This window comes from Macaca thibetana, chromosome 1, assembly GCF_024542745.1.
Source record: "Macaca thibetana thibetana isolate TM-01 chromosome 1, ASM2454274v1, whole genome shotgun sequence".
Lineage (NCBI taxonomy): Eukaryota > Metazoa > Chordata > Mammalia > Primates > Cercopithecidae > Macaca > Macaca thibetana.
Window position 1 is genome coordinate 90,200,256 of NC_065578.1, and position 22,979 is coordinate 90,223,234.

General features: G+C 36.0%; 1 protein-coding gene across 18 annotated transcripts in view; it reads right to left on the minus strand.

The window, feature by feature from the left end:
- The window catches only part of ZNF644 (zinc finger protein 644), a 101,277-nt gene that overhangs the window by 63,516 nt on the left and 14,782 nt on the right, over window positions 1-22,979 (minus strand). For 16 of the 18 annotated variants that reach the window (XM_050806249.1, XM_050806229.1, XM_050806161.1 and 13 more), the window contains one exon: window positions 4,004-4,064. In XM_050806249.1, the coding sequence (XP_050662206.1) occupies window positions 4,004-4,025 (22 nt within the window). In that variant the 5' untranslated portion in view covers window positions 4,026-4,064. Of the gene's footprint in view, window positions 1-4,003; window positions 4,065-6,718; window positions 22,974-22,979 lie in introns of those variants that run through there. The other 2 variants (XM_050806299.1, XM_050806192.1) reach the window with 1 other exon arrangement.

Consider the following 22,979-nt stretch of genomic DNA (forward strand, 5'->3'; position numbering starts at 1 on the left):
ACAAGAGCAAAACTTTGTCTTTAAAAAAAAAAAAAAAAAGTGAAATACTAAATACTAACTGTTACTTGGCAATACAGCTGGAAAGGGTCAATGTATGTTGTATAATCTCATCTAGAATGAAGAACAAAGAACTGTATTAATTTAAAAGTTTTCTTTTTCATGCTACAACAAAGGGCAGCACATCTACAGTGCTACTAAAGAAAATGAAGTACAGAGAAGTTAGAAACTAGATAAATTAATTTAAGACAAATATCCATAAAGAATTTCAAATTCTTGGATTCGGGGATTCTGCAGTCTTAGCAGCAGCTGCCTATGTTAAATACTGAAGCACAAAATGAAGAGGAAGACTCTGCAATTGAGGTACAGCTAGCAGCCTCTGAGAAGAAAAATTAGTCTAAAATATTTGTGGAGACATGTAAGTTAGGCAATCTCAAGGTTAAATTTCTCTGGCTGCTCAACCCTAACCAACAATAGGACTAAACACAGTTCACATGCAGGATTAAAAAAAAAAAAAAAAAAAAAAAAGAACCAAGGTCTATATACGGTAAGAATCTATGTCTAAGAAAATCCTTGTGGGAAGACAGAAGGAACAGCATGAGAAAAGGTCAATGTCCAACTATGTGTTCAAGCATTATGGCAGAAGCTACAGAAAGGAAAAGCAACAAATTGATCCCAGTGGGGAAGAACCTTTTCTTGCTTTGGACTTGCTAGAGGGCAATCAAGCTTCAGGCATAAAAATCTACAGATGATTACTATAGTCAACCAACTAGCCAAATTTCAAACACAGGAAAAAAAACAAAAAAAAACAAAAAAAAAACCCACTAGTCAAAATGCTTTAAAATTTAAGAAGTGTGTTATTTCTTAAGAAAGTATATTGTTTAGGCTGGGTGCAGTGGCTCACACCTGTAATCCCAGAACATTGGGAGGCCAAGGAGGGTGGATCACCGGAGGTCAGGAGTTTGAGACTAGCCTGACGAACATGGTGAAACCCCATCTCTACTTAAAAACACAAATTTAGCTGGGTGTGGTATCACATGCCTGTAATCCCAGCTACTTGGGAAGCTGAGGCAGAAGAATTGCTTGAACCCAGGAGGCAGAGGTTGCAGTGAGCTGAGATTGCACCACTCCATTCCCACCTGGGCAACAACAGCGAAACTCCGTCTCAAAAACAAAACAAAAAAAGCATATTGTTCATATATGTTATATTACATATCTACAATAAAAAAAATTTAAATACCTTTCAACAAACAGCAGGCTTCCTCAGTTGTGGGAATCGAAAATGTTACCACAGTTCCAGGCTATGATTCTACAATTTCTTCCTCCATCCTAACAGTTTTTTACCTTCAGAGAAATGAGGAAAAGTTTTCTTCACTTCTTACATGTGTGACTAGTGTTCCCAATCTTCTACTTGTATTAGTCTAACCTTTCAAAATCTTTAAAGAAATAACTAGTACAAACCCACAAAGAAAACACTCTTCATAGCAAACACTTCAAATTTCTGCAACATGGATTAATACCTCCACTTGGAAATACTAATCAAAATCAACAATGACAGTCTTACTTTAGGACTGAACTAAGAATATTTTACTAGCCATTGAAAGAAGACTTGGGAAATAATTTATTTCTCTTTCTAAAATGTCTATAATGCTGTCTCTGGATTGTCCTCAGTGGCTCCTTCCTATGGCCCAACAGCAACTGAAGTGCCAATGCCCCCATCCCATTCCGGCTAGCATTCTGAATCTCTATTTGCCTGGGAGAAAAGAACACTTTTCATTGATCTATGTTTAACAAAACATTTACCGAATGCACACAGTATTCCCAGCACTGTGCTACTAAGATAAATGAGACATGGATGGTATCTACCTTCAAACTCATAGTCTAATAAAGAAGACAAACTATGCCCAGGCCTGGCTTAAAGGATCAGACAGATGCTTCAGATAGGCTATTTCAGAAGATCAGCTGACAACTAGCAGAGAGGGCTCTGGCAATTGGGGAGGCACGGGGTTGAGGGAAAGTGACAACAAGCACCTAGGACTAGAACTAGGAATATGAAACATCATACTTAGTTTATTCATATAATCCTCAGCATTCTGGCATAGCTACAGTGAGATAACTGCATGCCGTGTTATAGGGTTTACTACATTTTATTTCGAAAGTGATGGGGGACAATTAAAGAGATAGGTAGAAGAAGGAAAAGAGTATAGAAAAGTTAGCAAGTAGGAACAGAAATATGGAGAATCCAATAAACCAAATCACAGAGAAAACATAAATATTTTGTAGTGTGTTCATACAATGGAATATTACTAAAAATAAAACAGCAATAAAAAATAATGAACTGCTGATATAGTCACAACATAGATGAAGCTCAAGAACATTATGTTGAATGAAAAAGCCAGATATAAGAGTACATACTATATATAAAAATCCAAGAACAGGCAAAACTAAATTATGCTGACAGAATTCAGAAAGATCATTACTTCAGGGGAAAAAAGCTATTGGATTGGAAGCGGGGAAAGCACAAGGAACTTTCTAAAGTAATGAAATGTTCTATATCTTGATCTAGATGGCGGTTACATGTATGAATGTGTATGCGAAAAGTCATTCAGCTCTATACCTCAAATTTTATGTTACTATATATATGTAAACTATACCATAATAAAAAAGAAAAAAATACATATATAAGCATGGTGGAAAATAAGGTCAGAATAAGTTAAACCAGTGTCATCCCACAAGCAATATCAAACACAGAAAATCAGAACAAAAGTTCTAACAGACACTGTATATTCAACTAGAAAACAAATCCCTAATAAGACCTTCAAGTACAAAAGTCTGGCTTCTTCTCCACTGTAAGAGGATATATAGGCAAGTGTTATTTCTAATAAATGCTAAAAAAGTAAATTATTCTTCCTAAAGAAAAACAGTCCACTATAAAGCAAAAAATAAAATTTTTCTACACAATAGGAGGTACTATAATGATCAATAAGGTATGACAAGCACTTAATAGAATTTAGAGCACAATAAGTACTCTTCAAACTACCACTACTATTATTATTATATAATAGCAATAAAAGGAAAATTTTGCTTCAAAACATGCCCAAACCACTGACTGAGATTTCCTTCAGTGCATATTACTGAACTACAGCACTTTTCACCCTAGACTTCTTTTTTTTTTCTTTAACAAACACTGAGATCAGCAAATTTTTGACAGCTGAAACATCTGGTTAGAGGGAAAACCAAGTTAACTCCAATTTTTTCAGTGTTCATTTTCCCCTGTTTCCGTTTTGAAGCCAATATTCACTTACCAATAAACAGTAAATGTATCTTTTTAAAACATGTCAACAGCTTATATTATTTAAAAGCATTCTTTCACATACCAGACCAAAAGTACATGATGCCAATTCAACTTTTTGAAAGTGAACAGCCTTAGAAAGCTAATCAGAATGCTGTATTAGAGAGGTCATTCAGTAGAGACACCCATTAGGAAAACATTAAAACAATAATTTACAATTTTGAATACTATATTAACAGAAAGAAATCACAATTTGGCAAATGTCCCATTTGGAAAAGTGTTTCCTTAACAGTAATAATGAAGCAAAATTCACAAAAGCAATGACTATTCATATACTTTATCAACAAAGGAGAAAACAATGAAGTGACACAATAAATGTCTTACCGAAGTGGTGAGAGTTCAATTTGAAGAGTGGCTGAACCAAACACTAACTTGATTTTCTAACATGTTAGAATATTCACTGGAAACCTGAATGCTTTAGTTAACCTCAACACAAAAGAAGGAAACTAAAAATTTAGTTCCACAATTTGATAGCTGTAATTTTACTCCCATCAAATCAAGTGGACCAAGTGTGTCAAAAAGACAGTTATTTGCATTTCAAAATTTTATTTAAAAACTCTTTGGTTCTGAACTCAACACCACATTTTTAAGACATTTTTTTTGGTATTATTCCTATCTCGATATGTACATTTAACAAAGCAGTCTTCTACTTACCTAGATTTTGTCTTATTAACATCTTGCTGCAAGAACAATCTCATCCAAAATTAAATCAAACCTGAAAGAATACATACAAAGACCAAGGTTTAATTTTTTGTGTCAAGCATGAATAACTACAGCTACAATACACCACGATTTTAAATGAAAAACCATAAATCAAATTATATTTCTTGATATAACATAAAAAAAAGCATTCAACTAGAATACGATCATTTTAATCTTTAGGAAACTATTGCTAAGTGCCCCCCCAATCCCACTGTTTTTTTTGAGAAATAATAATCTATTCAAACGAGAAATCGAAACTTTCTAATTCTTTTTTTTTTTTAATCTACAATAAATTGTTTTCATTAATTTTAATAGTATGGCAATGGCAATAATGAAAATAATTAACAAAACACACATCTTTCTAGATCAGTATTTATTTAATATTATGTACATATCAAGACGTACACCAAACAGCTGAAGACAAAAATGTTACAGTATTGGAACACTATAGTAATTCTCATAATAGCCAACACTGATTAAGTACTTACTAAATGCCAAGCACCCTTATTCTAGAGAATAGAATGTGTCAATACTTTCCATCTTCAACTTAATCCTTAATTTAGTATAAAGTGACTTCTATTCCAACAATCCACTGAACATGCATTTGCCAAAAACACACCTATCATTACTAATTTTACCATATTTCAGAAGTTCTAAAAACTCAGTGTGTCCCAAACTCTATACATCCCCTCCTCCCCATACCTGAAACTAGCTTGTGACTCTTCTAAATTCTCTATTATTTAAAAAACAGCACCACCATACCTACCTCTGTTATCAAGCTAGATTACTTTAATTGTTTTATTTCCATACTCACTATCATCTCTGATTTGTCCTTCCCAAAACCACAGACCTAGAATTTTCTGCATAGTATACAGAAAAGATGAGATACTTTCTCTGCCACCCAATGCCATCATCTCCCACCAACCCAGAACTGAACATGGGGGCCTGTTAAAAACTAAACTATAAAATCAAAGTAAGAACATTAAAAGTCTACTATAAACGACTGAGTGGGATAAGCTGAACAATCGCCCCACAAAAGATATCCACACCCTGATCCCTGAAACCTGAGAATGTTACCTCACATGGCAAAAAAAAAAAAAAAAAAAAAAAAAAAGTCTTTTCAGATATGATTACATTAAGGATCTCGAGAGGGGAGATTATTCTGAATTATCTGGGTGGGCCATAATGCAATCACATGTATCCGTATAAGAACGAGACACACTCTGAAGGCAATGAGAAGACACAGCAGAGAGGCCAGGCACAGTGGCTCACACCTGTAATCCCAGCACTTTGGGAGGCCAAGGTGGGCAGATGACCTGAGGTCAGGAGTTCGAGACCAGCCTGGCCAACATGGTGAAACCCCATCTCTACTAAAAATACAAAAATCAGTTGGGCATGGTGGCATACACCTGTAGTCCCAGCTACTCAGAAGGTTGAGGCAGGAGAATCTTGCTTGAATGAAGGAGGCAGAGGTTGCAATGAGCCCAGATCATGTCACTGCAATTCAGCCTGGGCAACACAGCAAGACTCTGTCTCCAAAAAAGAAGACGATGACATGGCAGAGAGAAATGAAAATGCTGCCTTTGAAGACTGGAGGGACATGGGCCACAGTCAGGAATGCCAGCACCCACTAGTATCAGGGAGAAGCAAGTAATGGATTCTCTTCTACAGCCTCCCTCTAGAAGGAACAAAGCTCTGCCATCACCTTGATTTTGGCCCAATAATACTGATTTAGAACTTCTGGCCTCCAGAACTGTGAGAGAATTAATTTCTATTGTTTTAAACCAACCAGTTTGTGCTAATTTGTTAGAGCAACCACAGGAAATTAATACATTGAAGATAGCGATAAACTGGAAGCACCTCTATATAAAAGATGTTATGAACTGAACTGTGTCTCCCCCCAAATTTCTTATATTGAACCCTCATCCCAAATATGACATTAGAGCAAGGGCCTTTCAGGAATCCAGTTAAATAAGGTAACTTATGAGGATTTTACCCAATATGACTGGTGTCATTCTTTTTTTTTTTTTTTTAAGATGAAGGCTCACTGCAAACTCTGCCTCCTGGGTTCAAGCGATTCTCACGCCTCAGCCTCCCAAGTAGCTGGGACTACAGGCACACGCCACTATGCCCGGCTAATTTTTGTAATTTTTTTTTTTTTTTTTTTTTTTTTTAGTAGAGACAGGGTTTCACCATATTGGCCAGGCTGGTCTCGAACTCCTGACCTCAAGTGATTCACCCGCTTTGGCCTCCCAAAGTTCTGGGATTACAAGCGTGTGTCACTGCACCCGGCCCAACTGGTATCATTCTAAGAGACACAGGTATGTACACACAGAGGGCAGGCCATCTGCAAGACAGAGATGCCTCAGGAGAAACAAAACCTGCCAACACCCTAATCTTGAATTTTCAGTCTCTAAAACTGTGAGAAAATAAATTTCTGTTGTGTAAGCCACCCAGTCTGTAGTATTTTATGACAGTCCTAGCAGACCAATGCATATTTTAAAAACTATATATGGTTGCACAAACAATATAAACATACTTAAATGCCACTGAACTGTACACTTGAAAATGGTAAATGTTGTTATGCATATTTTACCACAGTAAAAAATAAAGGCATATACAAACATCACACACAAACAAACTTCGACTTAAGTTGTTTAATTTTACCTTGCTTTGCTCGTACTCTCCAAAATCTGAAAAAAAAAAACCTTTTAACTGCATTTGTTCCCCACAAACCTAAACCAGCATATTTGAGACACTTTGTTTTTATTTTATTAATTTTTAATTGACAAATAATAGTTGTATATATTATCTATTTATGGAGTAAAATGTGATGTTTTGACATATGCTTACATAGTAGAATGATTAATTCACGCTAATTAACAAATCCATCACTTCACATACTTATTTTTTTGTGGTAAAACACTTAAAATCTACTCTTTCATCAATTTTAAAATATACATGCATTATTACTATATTTCATAATTCTGTGCAACAGATCACTAAAGCTTATTCCTCCTGACTAAAACTTTGTACCATTTGATAAACATCTCCTCTTGCCCCATGCACTCCCAATCCAGCCTCAGGTAAACACCATTTCACTCTCTACTTCTAAGAGTTCAACTTTTTTAGATTCTACACGCAATTTAGATTACGTGGTGTTTGTCTTTCTGTGCCTGGTTTATTTCACTTAGCATAATGTCCTCCAGGTTCATCCATGTTCTTGCAAATAACAGAATTTTTTCTATCTTAAGACTGAAAAGTATTCCATTGTGCATGTATACCACATTTATCCTTTCATGCAATGATGGACACCAAGGGTGCTTCCATATTTTAGCTATTGTGAATAATGCTGTAGTGAACATGGACATGCAGATACCGCTTCAGCATACTGAGTTCAATTCCTTTAGATATATAACCAGAAGCGGGACTGCTATATCATATGGTAATTCTATTTTTAGTTTTCTAGAAACTGCCATATTGTTTTCCATAATGGCTGTTTATTGTGCATTCCTAGCAAGGTACATAAGGGCTCCCTTTCTCCACATCCTTGCCAACATGTGTTATCTTTTTGATAATAGCGAAGACACGTATTTTTTTAAAAAAAGATTTTACAAAGAAGTATGATAGAACGTATTTTAAAATCTATACCTAAGAAATACAATTGGAATATTACTTATATAAGTGGGGGGGGGGGAGTACAAAAAAAGAGGATAAAACTTAAAAGCAGTTGGCACAGATGGTTTTGCTTCAAGCAGTATTCTAAGAGAACACCTGAATACTAAAATGTCAAGTATAACACATCCTCCCAAAAACCCATAACCGCAGTCTGATCATGAGAAAAATATCAGACAAATTCCAATAGAAGATCATACAGTATATCTGACCAATATTCTTCAAAACTGCTAAGAAAAAAAAAAAAACCTCATAAGGTCATCAAAAACAAAGTCTTCAGAAGCTTAGGAAGAAACGACAACTAAATGTAATATATCTTGGAACAGAAAAAGAACACTGGGTAAAAACTAAGAAAATCTGAATAAACTATGGTCTTTAGTTAATAATAATGTGTCAATATTGGTTCATTAACTGTAACAAGTGTACTGTACTAACGTAAGATGTTAATAACAGGGAAAAATGACAGTTGGAGGGGTGGTTAGAACATGGGAACACTATACTATCCTGCTCAAATATTTTGTAAACCTAAAAACTTCTAAAAAAGAATGTCTATTAATTTTCAAAAATATTGTAAATATGCTGAAGAGGTGTGAACATATTTTAGAAAACCAAACACTGACAATTCAGAAAAGTCTTTACAATTAACTCTGAAAGTTCAGATACATATTAAAATTATATAAAACGTAGGTCACAAAACAAGTCTGAATAAATTTAAGAAGACTGAAATCATACCAACTATCTTCTCTAATCACAGTGAAATGAAACTAAAAGCCAATAACAGAAGAAAAACAAGAAAATCCACACATGTGGAATTTAAAAACTCACTCTTAACCAACCAATGGGGCAAAGAAATTACAAAGAAATTTTTTAAATATCCGGAGACAAAAACAACAAACCACTAATTTATGAGATGTAGCTACAGCAGTACTAACAGGGAGGTTTATGGCAGCAAAAGCTTACATGTTTTAAAAAAAAAAAAAAAAATCACAAATCAACAACCTAACTTTGTATCTCAAGAAATTAGAAAAAAGAGGAACAAACTAAACTAAACAATAGCAGAAGGGAGAAAAATAATACATATTAGGGCTGAGATCAACTAAATACAGAAGAAGACAAGGAAAGAAAAAAACTCAGTGAAACCTAGAGTTCGTTTTTGGTTTTTATTTTTTGTTTTTAAAAAAAAGATCAACAAAATCAATAAACTCCTTAGCTAGACTAAGAAAAAGACTTGAAAAATGAAAATCAGAAATGAAAGAGGGGACATTACAACTGATGCCAGAAGGATTATAACAGAATTATTATGAACAATATACATCAACAATTGAATAACCTAGAATAAACTGGTATATTCCTAAAAATGTACACCTAGCAAAATGAGGACATGAAAAATAAAAACTCTGAATGGCCTATAACTAGTAAACAGAGATTGGATGCAGTTATCAAAAACTTCCCAACTAAGAGAAGCCCAGGACCAGATGGCTCCGCTAGAGAATTCTACCAGACATTTAAACAAGAATTAACACCAAGCTTCCTCAGACTCATAAAGAATTCAAAAGAAGAGAATACTTCAAATTCATTCCATAAGGTCAACACTACCCTGACACCAAAACCAGAGAAAGACACAACAAGCAAGAACAAAAGTATAGACATATATCTGTGATTAATACTGATGCAAAAATCTACAACAAAATAGGAGCAAAACAAATTCAGCAGCACATTAAAAGGATTACACATCATGACCAAGTGGGCTTTACACCTGGAATGCAAGGACAGTTCAACACATGAAAACAAAATAGAAATAGAAGGAAACTTTAACATAATAAAAGCCATACACAAAAAGCCCACAGCTAACATCACACTCGACAGTGAAAGACTAAAAGCATTTCCTTTAACATTGAGAACAAAGCAAGGATGCCTACTGTCACCATTTCTATTTAACACAGCAGTGGAAGTCCTAGCCAGAGCAATTAGACAAGAAAAAGGAATAAACTGCATTCAACCTGGAAAGGAAGAAATAAAATTACCCTGGTTCTCAGATGTGACCTTACATGCATAAAACTCTTAAATTTTCAAGAAAAAAAAAATGTTAGAAGTAATTATTTTGGCAACGTTGCAGGATACAAAAAATAAAAGCACACAAACACACAAACATCAGTTGTATTTCAATAAGCAATTTGAAAAAGAAATTAACACAATTCCATGTACAATAGTATCAAAAAGAATACAATATTTAGGAATTAACCAAGGATCCAACAGACTTGTACACTGCAAGCTATAACACACTGCTGAAAGAAACCATAAAATATACAAATAAATGGAAACACACTGTATCCATAGATTGGAAGATTTATTGTTAAAATGTCATACTACCCACAGCAATCTACAGATTCAATGCAATCCCTGTCAAAGTCCCAATGGCATTTTTTGCAGAAACGGGAAAACCTATCCTTAAGTTAATATGGAATCTCAAAGGACCCCATAGAGCCAAAACAAACTTGAAAAAGAACAACAAAGTTGGAGTCCTTACAAGTCCTAATTTCAAAACATACTAAATACATACTAAAAACTTGAAAAAGAACAACAAAGTTGGAGGCCTAACAAGTCCTGATTTCAAAACATACTAAATACAAATAGTAATCAAGACAGCAGTGGTGCCAGCATAAAAAGACATATAAACCAATGAAACAAAACAGACGGCCCAGAAATAAACCCATGCATTTCTAGTCAAACGGTGTTTGACAAGGGGGCCAAGACTATACAGTGAGGCAACGACAGTCTTTTCAACAAATGGTACTGGGAAAATCCAATATCCACCTGAAAAAGAATGAAGTTGGACCCTTTACACCACATACAAAAACTATAAAACTACTAAAAGAAAATATAGGAGAAAGCTTCGTGACATTGGATTTAGCTATGAATTCTTGAACATGACACCAAAAGCACAGGGAACAAAAAATGGAATTACATTAAAAGTTAAAAACTTCTGTACATCAAAAGCAGTAATCAACGGAGTGAAAAGACAACCTACAGAGTGGGAGAAAATATTTGCAAATCATGTATCTGGTAAGAGGTTAATATCCAAAATATGTAACATAACGAACCTGACAACAAAAAATTGACTGAATTTTAAAATGGGCCAAGTTTTTGAATGGACAATCCTCCAAAGACGGCATATAAAACAAGCATATGAAAAGATGCTCAGCCCAGTGTGGTGGCTCATGACTGTAATCCCAGCACTCTGAGAGGCTGAGGTGGGAGGATCGCTTGAGCTCAGGAGTTTGAGACCAGCCTGGGCAACATAGCAAGACCTTGTCTCTACTAAAAATTAAAAATAAGTAAAAAATAAACAGGTGTGGTAGCACACATTTGTAGTACCAGCCACTTGAGAGGTTGCAGTGGGAGAATCACTTGAGCCTGGAAAGTCAAAGCTGGAGTGAGCCATAATTGTGCCACTGCACTCCAGCCTGGGCAATATAGCAAGACCCTGTTTCAAAAAAAATATAGTAAGAAAGAAAAGATACTCAACATCACCAGTCATCAGAAAATGCAAATCAAAACTACAAGTTATCACCTTACACCCACTAGAGGCTGTTATTTTTAAAAACCCAGGAAATAACAAGTGTTGGTGAGAATGTGGAGAAATTGGAACCCTTGGTCCACTGTTGGGGGAAATATAAAATGGTGCAGCCATTATGAAAAACATGACAGTTCCTCAAAACATTTGAAGTTAAATTACCATATGATCCAGCAATCCCACTTCTGGGCATATACACGAAGAATTCAAAGCAGAATCTCAAAAAGATATTTACATGCCCACGTTCAAAACAGCATTATTCACAAGATCCAAGAGAAAGAAGAAACCCACTGTCCACCAATGTATAAACAGATCAACGGAATGTGTATACATACAATGGAATATCATGTAGCCTTAAAACAAGGAAATTGTATCACATGCTATAGCATGGATGAACCTCAATCTCCTCAAGGGCATTATAACTGAAATATGCCAATCACAAAAAGACAAATACTTTATGATTCCATCCATGAGGTACCTAACATAGTCAAAATCACAGAAAGTGGAGTGGTTATAAAAGTCTATAACTTTTATAGTGAAATTAGTGTTTAACAGATACAGAGTTTCTCTTTTCCAAAGTGAAAAATTTCTAGAGACCTGTTACACAATGTGAATACACTTAACACTACTAGACTGTACACTTAAAAACAGTTAAGATGGTAAATTTACTGTTATGTGTTTTTTACCAAAATAAAATATAAATATGAAGAGTAGAAAGTACACGTAAGAGCCAAGGTGGAGTAACAGGAATTGGGTTTGCCCTCCTCCCTGAAAACATACGAAACAATAGTTTTCAGATATTAGACATTAGGCAACCCCTAAGGGTGAACCCTGAAAGGGAAATAAGGTGAGCAAACAACTGCCTGGAGAAAGTACAGATCCCTGCCCAAGGAAAGAGTATCTATGCAGAATCTGGTGGTAATCCTTGAGTTGAAGAGACTGAGCTAAAAGCCTAAAAAAGTCAACAGCTAAAGATCACAGGGCAGAGTACTGAAGAGAAGATAACTCCACAAACAAAGAACACTCCCAAGTATCTAGCTACATAATGATTAGAGCAACTCTGTGTGGAAACTATCCAAGCAAGGAAGAGTCACCCAAAAGGATGAAAGGGAATTGCCCTAGTCTCACACAGCACAATAGTACCTGTTCTCTTAAGAGTGGAAAATCTCCTAATTCACGTAACACCAGATAAAAAGGAGTCTTGCCTCAGTGGGAAAAGAAAGTAATCCTAAGCTATATGCTGTTAAAGAGACAGACTCCCAAAAAGGAACGTGGCAGAAAAGGAAGAATTACAAAGTGGCACCAGGAGAACTTTTGGGGGTGATGAATATATTCATCATCTTGTTTGTGGCCTCCTAAGTATATATATGTGTCAAAACTTTTCTCACTGTATACTTTATATATGTGTACTTTATTACATGTCAATTATATCTCAATAAACCTGCTTTTAACACCTTCAATAATAGAACAATCCAATTACAAAATAGGCAGAAGATTTGAAGCAGCACTTCGGCAACAATATATGAATGACAAGCATATCAAAAGATGCTCAGTATCATTTGTTACTGGTGAAATGCAAATTAAAGGCACAAAGAGGTATCACTACACAGTTGTAAGAATGGCTAAAATTAGTAAGACCAACCAAACCAAGTGTTGGTGAACAAGTAGAGGAACTAAAACTTTCATATATTCATATGAGAAGATAAAAAGGTACAATCACTTTGTAAAAGTTTCACCATTTCTTAAAACATCAAACATATATCTACTACAGGATCCAGTCACGGAGTGGAAACTCCTAAGTATTTGTCCAAATAAATGAAAGTATATGTCCACACAACGATGTATTAGTCCATTCTCACACTGCTATAAAGAACTACCTGAGACTGGGTAATTTATGAAGAAAAGAGGTTTAACTGACTCTCAGTTCCACAGGCTGTATAGGAAGCATAGCTGGGAGAGGCCTCAAGAAACTTGCCATCATGGCAGAAGATGAAGGGGAAGCAAGCACATCTATCTTACCATGGTGGAGCAAGAGAATAAGAGTGAAGGGGGGAAGTGTTAAACACTTTTAAACAACCACATCTCGTGAGGACTCACTCACTACCACAAGAACAGCAAGGGGGAAATCTGTCCCCATGATCCAATCACCTATCTCCAGGTCCCTTCTCCAACACTGGGAATTACAATTCAACATGAGATTTGGTAGGGACACAGAGTCAAACCATATCAAACGATTTGTATACAAATGTCTATACCATCCTTATTTGTAATATTCAAACACTGGGTGAAAAATGTCCATCAACATGTGAATCCTTACATTATATACCTGCAACAGAATATGTAGGACTGAACTAATGATACATGCAACATGAATGAACCTCAAAAAAAATACGTTGAGTAAAAAACAAACAAACAAAAAAAAACTCCAAACAAAAAGAGTACATACTGCATGTGTTGATTTATGTAAAATTCCAGAATATGCAAATTACCTTATAAATTACCTAAAGCAGATAAGTCACTGTCTGGGCAAACAGGAGGAGTACCAACAGGCATAAGCATACTTTTTGAAAACTAAAGGGTATGTTCCTTATCTTGAATGATTTCATAGGTGTATACAGACGTCAAATCTGTTCAAATTGTTTACTTTAAATGTGATTTTTTAATATGTCAATTGTACTTCAACAAATCTGTTAAAAATTCGCAGCATACAAGGAATAGAAAAAAAGTAAATCTCAAAGTTAGAATAATAAATGAACACCAAAATAAGTCATTTATGACCCCAAAAAAAGATATAAATGAATCACCTTTGAACAACTGCTAATTTACCAACATCTACTTACAATTGGTAATTCAGTGTATAAACAATGCTTCCAAAATCTCATCAGACCTGACTTATGAAACAAATACAGCAAAGAGTAATCTGGACTACTGGACAGATTGATATACAAAATTTGTACCTGCCCCAATTTCTATATGCAAACAATTCTTACTGAAATATAGTGAGTTCAGAACTAAACACTGAAAATTAATCTAATTTTACCAACTGAAACAAAAAGCCCAATTGTGAAAATAGCCCAATTCTGTTTCACCTCGTTATCCATGTATTTGGCAAGGAAGTTTTGTAGTTTCTCTCTTTAAGAGGTGGTCTGCCAGTTGCAGTGGCTCATGCCTATAATCCCAGCACTTTGGGAGGCCAAGGCAGGAGGATCACTTGAAGCCAGAAGTTCAAGACCAGCCTGAGCAACACAAGGAGACCCTGCCTCTACAAAAAATACAAAAATTAGCCAGGTGTGGTAGTGCACGTCTATGGTCCTAGCTACTCAAGAGGCCAAGGCAGGAGGATTGCGTGAGCCCAGGAGTTCGAGGTTACAGTGAGCTACGACTGTGCCACTGCATTCCAGCCTGGGCAACAGAGCAAGACCCTGTCTCTTAAAAAATAAAAAGAAAAAAGAAGTAGTGTCCTCTCCTTGACCTCTTAAATCTGGGATTGACCTTATAAGAAACACCAGTGGAATCCAGCAGATGTCACAGTTTGCCAGTTTTGAGCTTAGGCCTCAAGAGATATTGTATACTTCTGCTCTCTGTTTCAAAACCTTGCCACCACCATGATAACAAGCTAACTCTCATCTGCTTCAGGATGGGGGGGTAACCCAGATGTCACAGCATACCCTAGACCAAACTACAGCCAACTCAATATAGGCCATCCTAGATCAACCTTATGGCCAGTCAATGCTCAAATATATGAGAGAATCCAGCCAAGAGAAGCAGAGCCACCTTCCTGACCTGCTGGTAAATGCAGATTCATAAATGAGCCCAGTCAAGACCAGAAACGCTGCCTAGCTGACGCACAGACTTTTTCTAACAATATATGTTTATTGATTTAAACCACACCAAGTTTCAAAGTAATTTGTTACACAATAATAGTTAACTGACAGGGCAACTCTATCTTAACAATACTGTAAGAAATTTTTCTTAGCCCTAGGAGTTACTTTATATTAACATTTGATTTAGGTCTCTTAACTTTTGAAGACAAGGGGGGAATAAAGGACCAAATCTATTTCATTCTTTTATTAGCAGTAACTCTACAAGACATTCTGTCACAAAATTTTTCAAACTCAGAGATATATAAACTGACCAAAATCATTATTGTAAGTAATGTCACCACTCAATTATAATTTTTTGTGAAATATTGTTCCTACACAACTTTACTGGATCCAGCAATACAGTGAAATTTTTCAGGACACTCCAAAATCTATAAAAACTGTTATAGAGCAATCTTCTATCTCTAACATTACCTCTATTTTTACTTAATAGTAACCTTAATTTCCCTATAGGGACACATTCTTACTCAACTATTACAGTGGCCCCAATCCTAGGCACCTGAATGGAAGGATAAACAAGTGACTCTCAGGCTGATCAGATTACCCTGTTCTCCTAGCACAGTAATTTGTTCATGGATGGGACTATATCCAGAAATGGGAGATACAGAATGCTTCTTAGTACATTTGCAAAAACTATTGGGAAAGTGTCGCTTGAATCCTCAGCAGAAACAGCTACGAGAATTGATGTAAGTTAGAGCAGCCAGTGGCTATCTTTGCCACACTTCATGGAGAGAACATGTTTAGGAATGAAACTACTATGGAAGAAATCCAAGCCAAAAATAGAGACATCATCCTATAGATACCTTATGCACCCATCCATCCTTCAATCACTACAATTTAATTAAAGTAATCACAGAATGCTAGAGACCCCACAAGAACACAAAAATTATCTCTGGAGAAAGATAGTATCACCCTAGGGCTCGGTGTTTAGGCCTGAGAAAACAGCGGAAATTTAAATGGGAAAAACACGGCAGTCAGAGAACCAGAGGGGTGAAACAAAAATTCTAGGTATAAACTTTGCCCAAATCATTGGATGACTGATAAACCAGTAGGCACAGAGAAGACCTGAAGGGACTGAGGAAAAAGTAGGCAGAAACTAGAAAGAATGATGCTACACTTGAAAATAGCACTGTTATTACTGAGTTTGTTGCCTTTCAACAGAGTGCATTCCCCAACTATGCAGTGTAGGTGGCAGGAAGCTGCAGCTCTACAAGGTTGAAGTGTTAGTGAAGGTTAGAAGCTCCGCAGAACAGCTGGAAATTAGTAAAATTCCAAGAAGCAAGAAAACCACAGCGCAAAATCAGACTATAATCTCCACAAATTTTTGGGTAACAACCAACTTACTCACTGGGAGACCCCCAAGAAGCCAGGCCAAAAAAGCAGCAATGGAAAGCTAGAAGAGAGCAGAGATGGCCACAGCTGCATACATCAGGGGAGACCAAGTTTGCAGTATGGGCCGAGGTAAGTTAACTACCTACCTTAAAAAAAAAGACCAGCAATTCTAAGAACATTAACTGAATCTAAAACATATCCATAACGTGCAGGCAAAAAATAACATGATAGGCAAAGAAAGAGGAAAATGTGACCCAGACTCAGGAAAAAAGAAAAGTAAATCAACAGATACTGATTCTGCATCTACCTGAATTAATTCAAAGCAGTTATTCTAAGTATGTTACAAAAATTAAAAGAAAATATGTTCAAACAATTGACAGAAACTTAAAAAAAGAAAAAACTGAAAAATACAATAACCAGAATAAAAAATTCATCAGATGACTCAACAGAAGATTAGAGATAGCAGAAGAAAGAATGGGTGAGTCTGAAGACAGGGAAACAAAACCGTCTAATCCAAAGAACAGAAAGTAAAATGACTAAAGAAAAATAAACAGATCCTAAGAGACCAGTAGGACACTATCAGGCAGTCCAACATATGTAAATCAAGTCCCAAAAAGAAAGGAATGAAACGAGCATAAAAAAATTTTTGTTGAAGAAACAACGGCAAAAACATTTCAAATTCAGTAGAAAATACTGACTTAACAAATCCAAGAATCTCAACAAACCCAAGCAGAATATACAGAGCCACATATGCATACATATCATAGTCAAGCTGCTGAAAGCCTAAGAGAAAACATTGACAGCAGCCAAAGAAAAATGACTGGTTAACATATCAAAAACAACAATACTATTAATGGTTGATCTATCAGAAAAAATGGAGACACTGAAACAACATCTTCTATATCCAATGATACTATCCTTCAAAAATGAGGTGAAAAAAAGTTATTTTCAGAAAACAAAAATTGGGTTTGTGGCCGGCAGAGAAAACCAACAACTAGAGTTTTAAAAGGGGGAGGGGAAGGAAAGTAGTAACAACACTAAATCAAAAATATGACATCAGAGGCTCAGAGCCCTCATCAGAACCTGACCATGTTGGCACTCTGATCTCAGACTTCCAATCTCCAGAACTGTGAGAAACAAATTTCTGTTGTTTGTAAGCCACCCAGTCTATAGTACGTGTTACAGTAGCCCAAACTAAGACACAGACAAGAATACTGCACCCAAAAAATTGCAGCATACACATTCTTTCCAAAGACACACAAAACATTTATAAAACTTGGCAATAAACATAGTAAAAGGTACTCAGTCACACTGGGAATCAGGGAAACGTAAAATAAAAATCACTATGAGATAACCCTACATATTCTCTAGAATAACAGAAAATATTTGCCAACTATATACTTAACAAAAGACTCATATCTAAAATATTTTAAAACTCCCAAAATTCAACAGTAGAATATAAGCAAAAATTTCAGAACAAAGACCTTCGAAAATCATCTCCTCCATAAAACCAGCAAGATCACTGGCAAAAACTGTGAAAATCAACATTCTGTGAACTCTGGAAATTAGCCAAAGGCTTGGAGCAATCTAGGAAGAGTGATAAATGGCTGAATCTTATTTGGGAAGACCAGTACACTTTAAGGCATTTCATCTTCCCCTATTCCCATCCTCCCCCATAGCTGGGTAGTGGCTTTGAAAATTAGCAGCCTGGGGGATCAGGCCCAGTGGCTTATGCCTATAATCCCAACTACTTGAGAGGCTGAGGTGGGGAGAACTGCTTGAGCCCAAGTGCTTGAAACCAGTCTGGGCAACATGGTAGTACTCCACCTCTAAATAATGTTTAAAAATTAGTCAGGCATGTTGGCATGCATCTGTAGTCCCTGCTACTCACAAGGCCGAAGCCAGAGGATCAGTTGAGTCCACGACTTTGAGGCTGCAGTGAGCTATGACCACGCCACTGCACTCATTATTTAACATGTCTGGTGGTCTCCTGGAAAGCTCTACTCCCAAAGCTAGTTTAATTTGACCTGACTCAGCACTTATCTAGTATAAAAAGCTTCCCCTAATACCCTAGGACAACCAAAGGACATTTGTCAAAAAGAGGTAACTGTTTCATATCGCAGCTGGCTGAGGGAGAGAAGAACCACTGAGGCAAACAGTAGACTAAAATCTTTAAAAAGAAAAGCTGGGGGCTTTATAAAGCTCCATCATATTCCTGAGACTATAGAAAGCCACATGTACAGAAAGGGCTGTACACATGCCCAGTAAAGACCTAAGTGCTCACCTCTAGCTAAACTTGAGGCTCTGCACAAGCAGGAACTAAAGAGTAAGGCAGAGTTGTAAACTGCCTGGTTAAGTGTTGAAGGAGTGTCCCAACACACACATAACTTCAACAAAAAGATGTATAGCTCCCAGGCATTTAAGGAAATCTCTGTCCAATCATTAGCTGACCACTAAGCCAAATGAGCAGAGACTTCAGTGCCTACGTGTGACAAAGAATACAGATTAATTTATAGAATTAGTTTCGAAAAAAATCACTAAAATAACAACACTGGCGCAGAGAGGAGAGGAGAATCTGATTATCAGAGTTGTGACATTATTTTAAATGTGCAGTATTCAACAAAAAATTACAAGATATAAAAAAAAAGAAGAAGGAAGTGCGGTTCATACACATGGAGAGAGAAGCAGTCCACAAAACTGTCCCTGAGGAAACCCAGACATAGCACTGACTAAACCAGACAATGTTTTAAAATCAGCTACTTTAAGCATATTCAAAGAACTAAAAGAAACCCATGTCTAAAGAACTGAAACTATGAGAATATCAATAAAAGATAAAAAATTATAACAAAAAAAAATTGTGGAATTGAAAAGCACAATAACTAAAATGAACAATTCACTAGAAAAGTCAGCAAACCTGAAAACAGATCAACTGAGATTATCCAGTGTGAGGAGCAGAAAGAAAACAATTTTAAAAATGCATAGGGCCTACAATACCTGTGAGACAACATTAAACATACCATCGTATACATAATAGGAGTTTCAGAAGAGAGGGGAGATAAGAATGAGGCAGAAAGAGCATTTGAAGAAACGTGACTAAAAATTCCCCCAGTTTGATGAAAAACATTAACCTAAACATCCAAAAAAGCACAAGGAATTACACAGAGGATAAACCCAAAGAGATCTACACCTTAGACACATCATCCTAAAACTGCTGAAAAAGGAAGAGAGAATCCTAAAAGAAGCAAGAAAGAAACAACTTGTCACAGACAAACATCTTTAGTAACATTAACAACTAATTTTTAATGAGAAACCATGGAGGCCAGATGGCAATGGTGTCAAAGTACTGAAAGAAAAAGACTCTCAACCATGAATTCTACAACTATTTTTCATAACAGAAGGAGAAATTAAGACATTTACAGATTTAAACAAATACTGAAGAGTATCCCTCAGGTTGAAATGAAAGAGCACTAGATAGCAGGCTGAATCCATCTGAAGAAATAAGGAGTATGGTGAAGGTAACTACATAGGTAAATATAAAAGACAGTATAATTGTTTTCTCTCTGTGACTTTTTCTTCTCCCGCTTTAAAAGGTATAAAAGGATGTATGTATGGCAATAATAGCACGAAGGAAGGAGAGGGAACAGAGCTATATAGGAGCAAACTTTTTGTATATTATTAAGATTAACACTATTAATTTCAACTAGAATAAAATTAAGTTGTTAATTATAATTCCCAGAGCAACCACTACAAAAATGAATTAAAAATATACAGTACAAAACAAGTGATTCAAGTAATACACTTGAAAATATCTATTTAACACAAAAGGCAGTACTAGAGGACTAGAGGAATAACCACCCCAAAAAACAATGAGATATATAGAAAACAAAGAGCAAAACAGCAGATGTAAATTCCACTTTATTGGTAATTATGTTAAATGCAAATTAATCAGGCACTCCAATCAAAAAGCACATACTGGCAGAATGGGTAAAAAACATAATCCAATTATATACTGGCTATAAGAGACACACTTGAGATTAAACAGATACAAATAAACTGAAAGTAAAAGATCAAAAATGTTATAGCATGCAGAAAGCAACCAAAAGAGAGCTGATGCAGCTATTCTCGCAGCAGAAACAATAGACATTAAGACAAAAAATTGTTACTAGAAACAGAGAATGTTTTGTAATAACAAAAAGGTCAATCCATCAAAATTACATGCCACTTATAATCATGTGCACAGCTAATAAGAGAACCCCAAAATATATGAAGTAGAAACTGACAAAATTGAAAGGCAGAATTCAAAAATAATAGTTAGAAACCTTAGTACTTCACATTCAATAATGGATAGTATAGACAGAAGATCAAGGAAACAGAAGACTTGAACACTATAAACTCTACAAAACGCTCCACCTAACGACAGCAGAATAAGGAATGTTCTTTAGTATGTACTATGTGTTAGGCCATCAGATAAGTGTCAATAAATTTTAAAGGAATAAAAATCACAGAGAGTATGTTCTCTGACCACAATGGAATGAAACTAGAAATCAATACCAGAAGGAAATTTGGTAAATTAATATGTGGAAATTAAGCAACAAACATCTAAGTAACCAGTAAGCCAAAGAAGAAATTGCACTGGAAATCAGAAAATATGTTGAGATAAATAAAAACAAAAACACAACATACTAGAACTTATGGGATGAAGTAAATGCAATGCTTATTATAGGGAAATTTACAGCTATATATGCCTACATTAAAAAAGAAGGTCTTAAATCCACAACCTAACTTTCTATCTTAAGAAATTAGGAAAAGACAAACTAAACCCAAAGCAGGCAAAAGAAAAAAAAAAAAAATAAAGAACACAGCAGAAATAGAGAACAGAAAAAAAGTAGAGGGGAAAAAAAAAAAAATCAATGAACCCAAAAGTTAGTTCTTTGAAAAGAACAAAATTGACAATCCTTCAGCTAAACTAAGAAAAGATTCAAATCACTACAGTGAGGAATGGAAAAGGAGTCATTACTACCAACCTTATATTAATAAAAAGGATTATAGAAGAACATTATGCAACTGTATGCCAACAAATTACATAGTGCAGATGAAATGGACAAATTCCTAGAAAAACCCAAACTGTTGAAACTGACTGAAGATGACACAGGAAATCTGAATAGACCTAAATCAAGTAGAAAGAACTTCCCACAAAGAAAAGTCCAGGACCTAGCCAACCACGGTGGAGAGCACCTGTAGTCCTAGCTACCTGAGAGGCTAAGGCAGGAGGAGAGATCATTTGAGCCCCGGAGTTCGAGGTTGCAGTGAGCCAAGATTGTGCATTGCACTACAGCCTGGGCAACAGAGCAAGACTCTGTCTCATAAAAACAAACAAACAATCCATGACCAGACTGCTTCCCTGGAATCTGGGGAACATTTCAAGAATTAACACTATTCCTTCTCAAACTCTTTCAAAAAATAGGAGGGAACACTTCCTAACTCATTCCTATGAGGCCAATATTGCCCTCATACCAAAATCAGATAAAGTTATCATAAGAAAACTACCAACAAATATCCCTTATAAATTAAATCAGAAAAGTCCCTTTTTTTTTTTTTTTTTTTTTCCTCTAAAGACACACCATCTAGATCCCTTCATCCTCCTGTCCCAAGCCGAACTGGTCACTCTTCAGACCTCCTGTACTGCACTATCCTTGAATCTCCCTTCATAATCATCCTAGAAATTCTCTTTACTCTTCTCCTGTACTGCATCCTATTTCCCGGATCCCCCTCTTTTTAGTTATCCCATCACTTTGATGGAGCCTGTGCCTTTTAGTAACTTCCTGATATGGCACTTTTGAAGTAAAGATTCTAACAACCTCATACGTTTCATATTTTTAGCCTCCTACCACACTTGATAGATTGGTATAGAATGAAGAGTTTGGAAATAACTTCCCTTCAGGATTTTGAAGGTATTATTCCATTACTGATTACTCTCCAATGCTACCTATTTCTAATCCCTCCTTTGTGCTCCATTCCCGAAAGCTTTCTTGATCTTCCCTTTATTTCTGGTGTCTGAAATTTCACCATGATATATCTTGATGTTCTTTTTTTCAGTCACCATGTTGAGCATTCATGAGCCCTTTCACTGTGGAAATTCACATAATTTCTTCCATTTTCTCTTTTTTTTTTTTTTTTTTTTTTTTTTTTTTTTTTTTTAAAGACAGTGTCTCCCACTGTTGCACAGGCTGGAGTGCAGGAGCGCCACCTCAGCTCACTGCAACCTCTGCCTCCCAGGTTCAAGCGATTTGCTCAGATTACAGGTGCATACCAACACGCCCGGCTAACTTTTGTATTTTAGTAGAGACAGGGTTTCACCATGTTGGCCAGGCTGGTCTTGAACTCCTGACCTCAGGTGATCTGCCCACCTCGACCACCCAAAGGGCTGAGATTACAGGCATGAGCCACCGCATCCAGCCAATTCTTA